The sequence below is a fragment of the Lutzomyia longipalpis genome, chromosome 1 (assembly GCF_024334085.1).
Source record: "Lutzomyia longipalpis isolate SR_M1_2022 chromosome 1, ASM2433408v1".
Lineage (NCBI taxonomy): Eukaryota > Metazoa > Arthropoda > Insecta > Diptera > Psychodidae > Lutzomyia > Lutzomyia longipalpis.
The window spans coordinates 39,617,962-39,631,135 of NC_074707.1; the positions used below are offsets into that span (position 1 = coordinate 39,617,962).

At 35.3% G+C, this 13,174-nt stretch overlaps 2 protein-coding genes across 3 annotated transcripts in view; one reads left to right on the forward strand and one right to left on the reverse strand.

Annotated features, from left to right (window-relative positions):
* Window positions 1-3,271, forward strand: part of LOC129787347 (uncharacterized) — a 37,608-nt gene extending 34,337 nt beyond the window's left edge. Inside the window, exons 8-9 of the mRNA XM_055822885.1 lie at window positions 1,206-1,319; window positions 2,929-3,271. Of these exons, the coding sequence (XP_055678860.1) occupies window positions 1,206-1,319; window positions 2,929-3,056 (242 nt within the window). The 3' untranslated portion in view covers window positions 3,057-3,271. The remainder of the gene's footprint in view (window positions 1-1,205; window positions 1,320-2,928) is intronic.
* The window catches only part of LOC129787307 (DNA-binding protein RFX2), an 865,065-nt gene that overhangs the window by 47,237 nt on the left and 804,654 nt on the right, over window positions 1-13,174 (reverse strand). The window lies entirely within an intron of this gene.

The following is a 13,174-nucleotide window of genomic DNA, read 5'->3' on the forward strand; positions in this document are numbered from 1 at the left end:
GAAAATACCTTTTGCCTCATCTTTTTTTTGCCACCACCACCACTTCTTGTCGTCATTCTAAAATATCAAAAATGTGGCAGAAGAATTTACCGCCATGCGGGTGTGAAAGTGTGGAAAAAATGCCTCATATTTTAATGGTGATTGATGATGTTTTGCTGGGGTATTCAACACAGGGAAATTGCTTTTAATTTTTTTCCGTTGTTTATGGACAAAAAGTGAGAAAGTTGTGTTTATAGCAGGGGAAGATTTAGGGATTTATTTAGGCGGTAAAATTTTGGAATTGCTCCATATGATAAAAATATATTTTTAATGTTTTTCTGCGCTGTGCAATAATTGGATCAAAAGCTATATTGATTAAATTAAATATGCAAATAAAATAATGCAAAAGTTGTGTTAATTATAATTTTCATACAATATGATTTTCTAGCAAAGTTCATTAAGAAGTGCATTGAACATAATTCGAAGATGAGAATTTCATGCTTTCGTTGCGATGTCAGCTATCTCATAAACTTCCACACTGAAAATGTTTCTGGATAGAGATGACTATTCCCGGAACTCTTGTGGAATCTCAATTCTTTTGCCACAAAATGAATTTTATCATACTTTCTGGTCCACTTAGCCTTAGGCCAGGGAATGAGAAGCAATTCTGCAGAGTGCATAGCGAAAGGATAAGCCTCAATGGGGTGGCATACCATTAAGGAAAAAGTTGTGAAAGAACTATGCGAACCCTGTGTTCAGTGTAAAGTGGAGAATGGCATAAATGGGTCGCATGATTAAATTTCTTGCAACTTTGTAGTATTTCTATAGAGGGTCGGGGTGAAGCGGACTTTTTGGATGCAACTTGGAAAAAAAAATACTTCACAATGCCTCTTTTGCCATTTGAGCCCCATAAACTCACTCCTTCGACAGCTGGTGGCTATAAAAATTGATATTGTCAGTTGGGGAAAAAGATAAGATAAAATTTCCTGATATGTGGGCGTTCTATTGAATGGTATTCTATTGAATTTCTTCTACCAACAAGAATGTCGTGCGTATCCATTCTTCCTATATTATGTACTCTCGTTATGGTTATATTGTGCACACAAATATTTTCCCTCAATTCATCTCTCTTGTATAAGGATGAAAGATTTCCCATTGACACGTGCATCATTTGAGCACATACGGTGTGAAATCCCGGGTTGATTACTTTACTCGTTCCATTGCAGATAATCGCCATTCGGAGCTGCTAATACTGCAGACATCACTATCATATTCAGGAAATTATTCCTGTGTACCCAACAATGCAATATCAGCTAGCGTCCTCGTACATATATTGAATGGTAAGTCCTTACACTATAATGCCACTCATGCCACTTCTACCATATACATAGCGAATAATCCGAATTGCACATGAAGCAATATTACGAATACCATACTTCATACTTTAAACTGCACATAGCACATTGTTAAACGTTATAATACAATATTCGAGGAATCACTAAAGAGGCTCCACCATACCAGACTTCCTGGCACTTAAGGAGATACGGGGTAGCATATGATGATGGTGGATCCCTTTTTTAGGGAGGGGGGGGGGGGGTGAACCATTGGCTATGTAGGGCTCCAATAGAGTAAATTTTGAAATTTCTACACCGTCGTGACTCACCCATTCTATGGAGATTCGCAAGATTAACTCACAACAGCATGCTTATACGGAATCGTGGGGTGGAGCTGGCAAAACTTACCCATTAGTGCACATAGTGATTTCACGGTCTATTTACTTTCCCTTCGCTTTTCTCACAGAACTTACATACATTTTAGGTTCTGGGATTGCGGGGGGTAAATTCTCTATATGTCAAGTATAGTAGAAATTTTCCGCTATTAGCTAATGAAGGCCATACAGAGGAATTTCTTCAAATTGAGATTAATTCAAAAGTCAAACGATAAAATTGCATTGCAATTTGGTTCAAAGCAATTCAGTTCTTGTAAATGATTGGCAACTTTGTAGTTATTGATTGGCAGCGATTGATGGAAAATCAGGACAATAATGCTTTGGATTCTCTCTACTAGTGCATTAGATTTTAGAGTCCAAATTGGTTTAGGCGTGCATAGACGATAATGTTTACGATTGATTGAATCTAGCAAACAAATTGCGATGCATAATACATTCAAATATATTTGACTATACAAATAGAAGGACATTTAATCTAAATTTTATGTTAAACTGTGCCCTCCCACACTGTTAAATGAAGAGGATATATCAAAATTGACAATAATAGCTTAACTAAATAAAACTGTTTTAAAATAGAACAGTTTGAAGTTTAATTCAAAATAATTTAATTGCTTTAGTTTATTTCAAATTTAATTTGTTAAAATTGCATTTATTGGAAACACAAAAACTAAAAAAAACACGAAAAATGATTTTGAATTATGTAACTGAAATATGCCAAGGAAATTTTTGAAATATTCGCAAAATCTGACTTCAAAATTATCTAGAGAAGTAAATTTTAATCCAAAATTCTTAAAATTTCACTCAAGATATTTTAGAACTTTCTCTTTAACCGAATCAATTTGATTTTTGTGAAAATTATAAGCTTTTATTGCATTTTTATGCAAATCCGGATTAAATTAAATTTTCTGAATTTTTAGTTTACTAAACAGGAAATTAGAAGATTTTCCTGTTAACTCTTTATGATCCAAAACAAATATTCCAAAGCTTTCTTACCCAGAAAAAAAGATTCCGCCAAATGCTTCAAATATTTTGTGATATTTTTGTTTGGCACACGAAAATATTGATGATTCTGTCACGTTCCCCAAAGACGTGTAACTAAAATCACACAAGAAAATTGACAAAAAACGACAACTTTTTTATTCATGAAATTTTTCTAGTAAACATAATTTTATCCGCCAAAAGACACATTTTGTCGTTGAATTTTTTTCCCTCAATTGCAGGTGAAAATCCGGCCGCAATGCAACATGGGGAGCACAATGGGGCCATTGAGAGCACAAAGAGGACCCCAATGACGTGGTTGGTGATAACTTTTCTCCTGCTTCAGCTCCTCTGTGGGAAATCAATGTGAAATGTGTGTCTTTCTCAGTGGTTTGCATTTGTAAGGGAAAATATGGTGTTTTATGTTTTGAAGGGTGTTGATGGACATTTTATTTATGAGAAAGGACAATTATATGAAGATAAGTGAACATTCTCTGAGAATGAATAACTTTTAATTCATTATGGACACTCCAATGACTGAAAAAGAAATATTCGTAAAATTAATAAATGTTTAAGGAAAGTCAATCATAACGCGTCCAGTTATAAGAGTTGGTATACCACAACGCGGATGGGTCAGTCTATGCGTTGTAATTTAATTTGTGAGTACTATTAGAGTAGGCAAAGTCAATTTTTTGTAAAATTTAGCAATTTGACACATTAAAATGCTTATATCTTAAGTTCTATTAGACCTACAGATATTTCTTGACTAGTTCTGGAAAGGTATTGAAATAAGCTATAATCTGACATATATTTCGAAACATTTCAAGGTCACCTCCAGAACACAAAATGGCGGATTTTTGTTCAACAAAAACAGTTTTTTGCACTTTTCGTCCTGAAGGAATGGTCCTAGAGGTTTCTGATGTTCTAGAAAGTTGTAGAGTTTTACAAAACCTTTAATTTGATACTAAATTGAGCAAAATCGGACAATCCGTTCAAGAGATATGGCTCTTAGAACTTTTCAAATTCAAGAATTTTTCAAATGGTAATATCTTCTAAACGGCGACATAGATTTTCTTCATTTTTGGACTGATGAAATATATTAAGTCAGGCTACAACATATCAAAATTTAAAAGATTTGCCTAATGGGGATTCGGAGATATTGCCCCTTAAAGTTAGGCAATTTTTGTTTTTGTTTTTAGCGCCTCTTGCGGATGTTTTAGAAACTTGAAATGTTCTAAACAGTTGTAGGGCTTCTCAATACCTTTCATTTGATACTAAGATGGTCAAAATCGGTCAAGCCGTTCTCGAGATATATCGAAAAAACACTTTTTGCTTTAGGCCGCCATATTTGCTAAACCGCTTGACCGATTTTGAAGTATGAATTGTTGATGAAAACGTCTCACTGAGCTCTACAACATACTAAAATTTCAGACCTCTAGCTATAAGGGAACTGGTTGATGGTGTTTCAAAATGGCGGACGGCGGCCATCTTGGATTTCGAAAATGCGAAAAAATGAAATTTTACACCCACATTTCTATAGAAAACTTCAAACCGGAAGTCTCTATCTGTTACCGTTCTCAAGCTATAAGGCAAAGTTTAGAGTCCCGGACGGCAGGCCGGACGGCAGGCCGGCAGGCCGGCCGGATCAAAAATTTTCCACCACCATTTTCGTAATGTGGGATGTCTAAAACGTGCTCATACCAAGTTTGAGCCCGATCTGAGGTGGTCGGTTTTTCCGACGATTACAATACTTGGTATGCCACGATTGTGGTATACCAACTAATTGACGAGTGTTTTGAGATGCGGGTTTGCGGGAGAAAGTTGTCTCTGCTGGGGGAAAGTTTTAAGAGTTTCACGAGATGGTGCATATGAACATCCTTGTGGCATAATCCAATTTACTTCAAGCACTCATAAGGAGGGGTCTTTTGGCATTTTGTCTCGCATTTAGGAGGGAAAAGACGAGAGATATCTCTTGACTCCGTATGCTTCCTTAATTGTTCGTTTAATTCGCCATATTTGATTTCCATATCTTAAGGGGACGGGAGAGAGAAAGCATCCCCCATTTGCAGAAACATCCGTGGAGAATGGCAAACAGATCTCTCATACTGATAGATTCTAAATGCGTATACAAGGGTGGTTGGCGTTCATCTGCTGAAAGTGCAACATATGTGATTTTCTATCTATAAGGAGTAGTGGAAAACATCACATCTAAATTGCTGCACAACGAAACACGCGGGGGTGTGTGGTTTTGCCCACTCCATCAAACTCCACACCACAGGGCATATTTCCAAACAATATGGAATATTTTGGAGTTGTACTGGTAATAAGAAATTGCGCGTTGGCTCGGAAGCAATTCCAGCATTTCGACACGATATAGAATTAAAATTTACTCAGCACCCATTAATGGTGATAATAAATAAAACATATTTGACTTGAGCATCCATAAAATTGTAGTGGAGTCCATAAAAGTGTCAGCATTGCATTATATTGTTGGGGAGCTACTCTGGGGAGCATTTTCACATGGTTCTTTTTTGGGTGCTATGTCTCAGGCACGTATCGTCAATAAAATCAAAGAACATGGGGGATCCACTGCGAATATGTTGAAATATTTTTAATGGAAATTCATCGCATTCGACCGTTCTCACTTCTCACCCCCTTAGGGTCATTTTTGCTCCCACCCCCTGCTCCACACAAGCAGAAAATTTCGCAATATTGGGGCTTTCTCCCCTTTTGTGAATTCGAGACTTCGAGGTATGCGCCAAAGTGGCTCAAATCGGCTGGAAGTTTTGGAGGAATGATTCGCTTTCGTTGCTGCATTGTGGACCAGAGAATAGTAAGTTTTTAACAGTTTAATAATTTAAAAAATTTAACATTAGGACTTTAAAAAAGTATAGTATTAAAATTTCTTAGTGTTAAACACCCGCCGCAACTTAAGGGTTTGGAATCCTTCAAATGCTTTTGCAACTCGCAGTTCAGGGAGGGTGAAAAAATGTAGCCAAAGGGAAGGGAGAAAATTATGCGAGACGAATGGATTCTGCAGATTCTTCCATTGAGCATGAAGATGGTACAGTCATTTTAAATAACACATATTTTATACCCTCTGCGGAAGGCTTCTTTATTACACCATTGAATTCACCCCGAAATGACACCACGAGGGTCTCTCTGTGCGCACAAGGAAAGGGCGGAAAAATTACGATTTGACTCTTACAACCATAATGTAGATGATTTATAGAATTCAAGAGGGATGTGCATTCTAGAAAAATTGCCAACAATTTGTTAGGGGTGTGAATAATTAATTGGTCCTCGTGCCTCATATGTATGTAGAATGTGAACATTAAAGAGAAACTTTTTACATATAGCTTTTTTGTAGGACTAAAGTGAAATTTTTTGAATAATATTTTCACTCGATAAAAATTCATGAACATTGAAGAATTTATGTGTTGTGAAAAAAAAGAGGAAATTGAATGATTAACTATATAGTGCGAAATTTATAGGTAGTTTAGTGTAAGTTATAGCAAGGATGGACAGAATTTTTCAGGGCTCATTGATAAATGAGGGTAGTTATGGAATCTGAAAAATTGAATAAGGTTTGTAGGGCGAAAATTGTTTTTCTTTTGGGGAAAATTTCAACATAAACTGTGAAAGCTCTCATCAAACTTTAAAAGCTTTCAGAGATAAATATTATTTTTTAGATAATAAAACATAAATAACCATTTCAAATTAAGAAAAGAACTCTTCTTCATCTACACACAAAATTTCAATGCTTTCAGAAAAATCCTCTCTCAACAAAGGAATGTGGAATTATTGTATGTACATTGAAGTTTTTTTTTCAATCAAATGGAAACTTGATGAAAAAGCTTTCATTCGGTCGTTTACTGAAAATTCAATCAAATGCACCTCAAAAAGCTTTGACTGATTCACAAAAGTTATCCACTCATGCAAATGGAGAAAAGTTTCCATTCCGCTTAATTAGTTAGTTTGCTATGGGGGATTTTATTTAGTTGGCAACTTCCTTCGAAAAAGTAACCACAGTTTCCTCACAAATGTACAACGAGTTTTCGGTTTCGTTTGTGGGGTTATTCAAGAAAATTTCAAAAGCTTTTCCCACTCCGTTCATTTGATATTGTGAAAATTCTGACAAATTGTTACTTATTCTGGATTTCCAATCAATTGAAATATCAAAAATTGGAAATTTATGATGCTTATATGAAATGTTTAATTGGCATGAAAACTTTGTGATTAAGTGTTTGGATAAAGTATTAAAGATTATTTGTGTTCTATTTATTGATTATTTAGTGTTTTACATTAAATTTGAAACAGAGTTATTCTCATTTTAATCGCATTCTCTATACTATTGGTCACGTCCACAACTTCGCAATAAGGAATCTACGTTAAAATATGTCTCCACAAGGATGTTATTTCTTCTCACATATTTTCTCCAATATCATCTCATGATATTCTCAACCTCTTATAATGAAAAAATGTACTGGTAAGCTGACCAAGCTTACGGGAGCTGTGTTTCTTTCAGTGTACCAATATTGTGAGAGCAAACTAGAACGCGAATTTATTTAATTACGCGCAAAGTCGGGAAAAGTAGAAAAGTCATACCCTAAGAAATCTTTAGAAGGCTATATCTCGAGAACGGATCCATAGATTTTCATAAATTTTTTTTTGTTTTAAAGGTCTCGAAGTCAGCTATAACATATCGAAAAATGAAAAAAAAATATGTCGCCATTTTCGAAAAATTCGAGTTCGAAATTTTCGAAAACTTTGTTTTCGATTTTAGCACCTCTTGCGGTCATTTCTCGAAGTTGCAATGTTCTAGACATTTGTAGGGTTTCTCGAAACCTTTCATTTGCGCTTGAGTTGATCAAGATCGGACTTGTAGAACCCGAGATATGACATGCTAACTTTGGAAGGCTATATCTCGAGAACGGCGACATAGATTTTCTTCATTTTTGGCATGAAGCTAGATAATATAGTCAGCTATAACATATCAAAAAATGAAGCAAATCGATAATGGCGTTTTCGAGATATTCATCGAAAACTCATCGAAAATTTTGTTTTTGATTTTTGACCCTCTAGCGGTCACCTTAGAAACTTCTGATGTTCTAGAGAGTTGTAGGGTTTATTGAGAGCTTTCATTTGAGCCCGGGTTGATCAAAATCGGTCAAGCCGTTTTCGAGTTATGGTCGATTTTCGATGAAAAATTGTGGCGGCCATATTGACTAAACCGCTCGACCGATTTTCGAAAATGAGGTATCGTTGGAAAGGTCTTGATGGCCCCTACAACATATCAAAATTTCAGCCCTCTAGCTGTAATAGCGGCTGAGATATAGCGAAAACAAAATTTTGAGGTTATTCAAAATGGCGGACGGGGGGGTGGGGGGGTGGATTTGACATCATAATCGGATTTCTTCAGGTCGATATTTAAACTTTGCCGTTTACCGCAAGTCTCTATCTATTACCGTTCTCTTGCAATTTAAGTTTATAATCCGGACGGCCGGACGGACGGACGGCCGGCCGGAAAAAAAATTTTTTGGCGCATACGTTTTTTGGAATGTGGGGACCCTAATTCGTGCTCATCCCAAGTTTGAGCCCGATCTGACGACTTACGATTTTGCTCGGTACACAAAAGCTGTGTCTGAAAGAAACACAGCTAAAAAGAAAATATTTCTCTTGTATTTTTTTTACATTCCGAAAAGCGCTCAAGATGAGTATGAGTATTTGGGGGTAAAAGAGGTCAATGATAGGGTGAATGAGTGTAAATAAATTCATGATCTCTGTTTTTCCCATCCATTTGCCATTGATGACGCAAATTTGCCATTTCACAGAGACACTTCTAACGTGAATGGGGTTGAACGAAGAAAGAGTAGAAACTTAATTATGTGCCCATACCTTCGGCAAAAGGCAGTATAAAGGGGAGGTAACTAAAAAAATAGCATGAAATGGGAGCAAAAACTAATTTCAACTCAATTTCAACTGCTCCCCATTTATCGTCCCGAAAGGTCTTTTCATTTGCTCCTTCATATTTCTTCAGCAAAGTCCCACATTTGTAGCATTTTTCACTATCAGTGGAAATTACCATTTTTTCCAATGCGTCTATCTTCTCTATGTATGCTACTACATGTCCCTTTTGCTTAAATCAACAAACTTCCACTTTGAGCATCTATATTCAAGTTTGCCTTTACCCTATATACTATTCCTACCTACGTAAAAGCATTAATTTCCACATTCTAACCGTCCTTTCCGTATGATATTTTTTTACGTACCACCTACTAGAGAAGAATTTAAATTGTACCTATTCACTTATTTTTTTGTAGTGTTTTTTTCTCAACCAGTAAACAGAATCTCTTATTTATTCAAAGAAAATTTAATTTAAAGAGCAAAAGAAATATTTTAAAAACATTTTTCTAATATTTTAGTGTTTGTTTGATTAATCTCCAAGTTCTTGGACTTTGCACTGTGTGGCAGAGAGAGATAATTTTCCACTTTTCCCTTTTTTTTTCCATATTTACCATGAAATTTATGATATGAACATAACTTCAATATTCATAACTTTTAATTTAAAGTTAGACAGCTTTAACTTCTAATAACATCCATATGGAAGAAAAAGATTTGATTTTTTAAGAGATGAAAAAGTTAAATATAAATTTAGTCAAATATATAATTTTTAGATCTTCTCATTTTTTACACATTTCCGCATTTTTTGTACATTTGAAATCCCGCATGGAAATCTGAGCAATTAGAAATGCGACAAATCGATCATTGAAATGCACTCTGAAATGCATTTTATAGCGCGTCGTAATGTTGTCGATGGCATTTGTGGTTCACCTTTATAAAATATATAGTAAATATTTCACAAATTCCCGCTAAATAGATTTCGGGGAAAATTGGAAATGAATAAAAAATGAGGAAAATGAAAACTCCACAGTTGACAAAATTTCATCTCATCATTCTTTATTATTCTTCTTTGAATTTCATTGCACTGAGCTTTTGGAACATTTTCATTCATTTTTATGTTGCTCCATTGAGAAAGTTTTAAGAAATCTCTGTTACAATTTCATTTGAGTGCACACAAGGAACTCCTTGTAAGGAAACATAAGTTTTTCTCTTTAATTTTATCATTATCTACATAATATTTGAAACTATCTCTATATATTGTACCTAAAATGCAATGCAACGAACAATGTGCAGCAGATGCTGTTCGTTGCTATGAAAAGGTGAATGTTGGGAGTTCAAAGAAAATTCAAAGTCAATTTTCTTTTCTTTTAAAGGGATTTTTTGAATGGAAATAATGCAGACAAGGAAGACTACGAAGAATGTATTATCCCCACGTTGCTCGTTGCAACTCCCTTTTCTATATGGATTAAGCGACCACGTTGCGTCAATGTTCAATGCTCAATATGACTTGAGTTGAGACATTTTTCCTAGCGGAAAATGCATTTTCCGTAACAGCTAATGCACATCATGTCCTAAAGATGAATGTGCATTCCTTATTTATGTTATATACGCTGTGTGTGGCGCGGTACTGCAAAATTGAGAATGATTGGTGCGGATGCTGACGAAGTACATCCGCAACATCAAATACATTTTCTTTAGCGTAATAGCATGCGATGTTTTTTCCCGTTTATATATAGTTTAGTATAACATATAAGTTTGTAAGGGCGTGAGTGGGTGGACTAAATGTTGCCCAACGACTGAGATACAAAATTCCATGCACATTTGGCAATGTAATTAAACATTGTACAGAGGAAATGTTATCAAATATGCAGTACTCATCAAAGAAATTTCCCAAAGTCTGGGTAGCTTCTACCATCGTAGTATGGTACTGAAATGTACGACAACTTGAGCAAGACTAATTCGAAGATAAAGAGAGTCGGATGGAAGCTACGTTAGAGCCTTCACGAGTGTACAAATAATCTCTGAATAAATCTAAATGTAAATAATGTCAAATGTATATATCTTCCCAACGAGAGAAATTGCTTGAAAATAGGGAAAATTTTCGTAAATCCGTCGGCAGGGATTTGTCGAGAATTGGTCAAAATCTCGACGCCTCGACGAAAATGGGGAATAAAAATCCCAATTTTTCTGCCGACAGTTCGTCGAAAGCATCTTCCCTATTTCTGCCCAATTGGGAAGCTGATGTCGAAACGTGGCCGACCATATTCCGACCTACCGTCGAAATAGGGCAGAAATAGGAAAAATTTTCGAAAGTATGTCGACATATATTGCTTTGATTTCCTCGTTATTTGTCTCTTTCTCTCCAATAATATTCAATTCAAACAACATATTTTTATATTCTTCTGCTCTTTTCACACATCAGATGATTATATTGGGGCCTTCATGGCGTTATTTTACATAACAACAATAAAATGCCAAGACAAAATGGAACACGATATAAATAAATATTAATATTTTTATATTGCGACTTATCCTGACGCTTGGTCTTTGGAAAACCATGCCACACCCTTTTCCCGACGGGAATATTTGCCATAGGCGATAAAATGCCATTGCATTTCACAAAAATTTAATTTTTTGATTATATTTTAATTTCACTTAAAAAATGAAATTTCCCAAAACCTTGTTGAAAGTATTTTTAAAATTTCTTTACACATCCTGAAACATGTTGGTCAATTTATTTTGGATGCAAAAGTCTCAGATAATTAATAAATCGGATTTAATTTTAGCAAGTAAATTTTTGATTTGCCGCGCACGATAAAGTACGCCATTGAGCTCATTAACCTCCAAACCTTAAAGTCCATCTGTTGACAAAATATGAAATCAAAAATCTGGAGAAGGGCAGAAATTGGGAAAAATAGGGCAAAAATTGGGAAGATTGTCGAAAGCATGTCGAATATTAGTCGACAAGTTGCCTTATTTTTTCCCTAATATTAAAGGAAATGGAGGAAGGAAAAATTTCGACAGACTGTCCACACCCAATTCCCTATTGGGAAGGCGTCGAAACTTTTTCGAGATATCTTCCACTTGGGCTGCCCAATTTTTTTACTTAAAAATAGGGCAGAAATTGGGCTGTTTGATAAGGAAATATGCCGAATATATTACGAAAGATGATTTCCTTCCAAAATAGGGCAGCTACTTTCGACATATTTTGGAAATTATTTCCACAAAGTCAACATTTGGGAAAATAGTTCTCGTTGGGTTCCTCTTTAGCATCCTCAACAGGGGCAAATATCCCGAAATTCCTCGGGAGTAGCCTCTCGTTTAAAATGTCTGCATGGGGCGATGGCGGGGGCGGGTGGGGAATGTGTATTAAATACGAGTTGGGCAAATGCGGTATTTGAATTGCTGATTCATCACGCTCAAGATTTAACTCTAAACTTTCATGTTAAGCTGAAAAGTGGATTGCTCTTCAAGTACCCACTACACAACATTTCCCCTATATCCCTCTTTCTTTCACCATAGATTCTACACATAACTAATACATATTTGATCTGAATATTTATTTACAGAAATATTGTTGACTTTTATGCTTCCTTTGTAAAATCTTTTGTTGAAATTCCCCGCTACTTTATTGTCAACTGAATATTTTTCAATTCAGAATAATCTTATATAAAGCACATCAAACTATATTTGTTGCTTGATAGAAAATTTCCATTAACGTTCTCTTTGCAAATTAAATTTTCTCCATTAGAATCTTTCTCTACATCCCCTAGGGAAGATTTCATGGAGGCTTCAAAAAGGAGTTAGTTTAGCGTGTCTAAGGCAAATCAACACTGAGCGTGCATTTAATTTGTTTTCTTACTGCCAACTAAACGAAACAAACCTCCTCTTTCCTTTCTTATGACAGTCTCGACGCCGAATGCCGGAAGTTTAATTGTTTAACATGGGTTTCACATCTGCAAACACCATAATTGACGGTTAATGGTGTGATTAGATTTACGGCATAGTCTCGCATTTCATTATTATTTTATTGGGTACTTTTGCACCGCGCCCTTAATGTTTGGTTGCCCTAATCGTGAAATTGTGCAACAAAGTAAAGTTGTTGTGAAAAGTACGTTGCCAAGAAAATTATTTCCTGTCTCTATAAAGGAAGATTAGTTCTAAAATAATATTTCAATGATTTGAATCTATTCTTTCTATTAATACTTGTTATGGAAACCTGAAGGGATCTAATCGTTAATTATCCTCTGAAAATTATTATTAGAACGCGAACTTTTCAATCAACCCACGTAATTATCCGTTATTTTTGGCAGTTAAATTGTGATTTTCCCGCGTTACGACAACACCCACAAAAAAGATGATCATAAATATCTGATTTAATACGATCTGACGTTTATGCGTTGTAATTTGATTTTTAAAACGACGAACGATCTGATTTAATTTGCCAAGTGCTTTATAATAACTGTTACTATCAGTGTAACCTATGTTTCCTGATAAGGACCTCGACGAAAGTATTTTTTAAAGCTCTTTTTCTTGGATAATATTCAAGATGTAATATCATTTATTTTACATTTCAATAAGAAG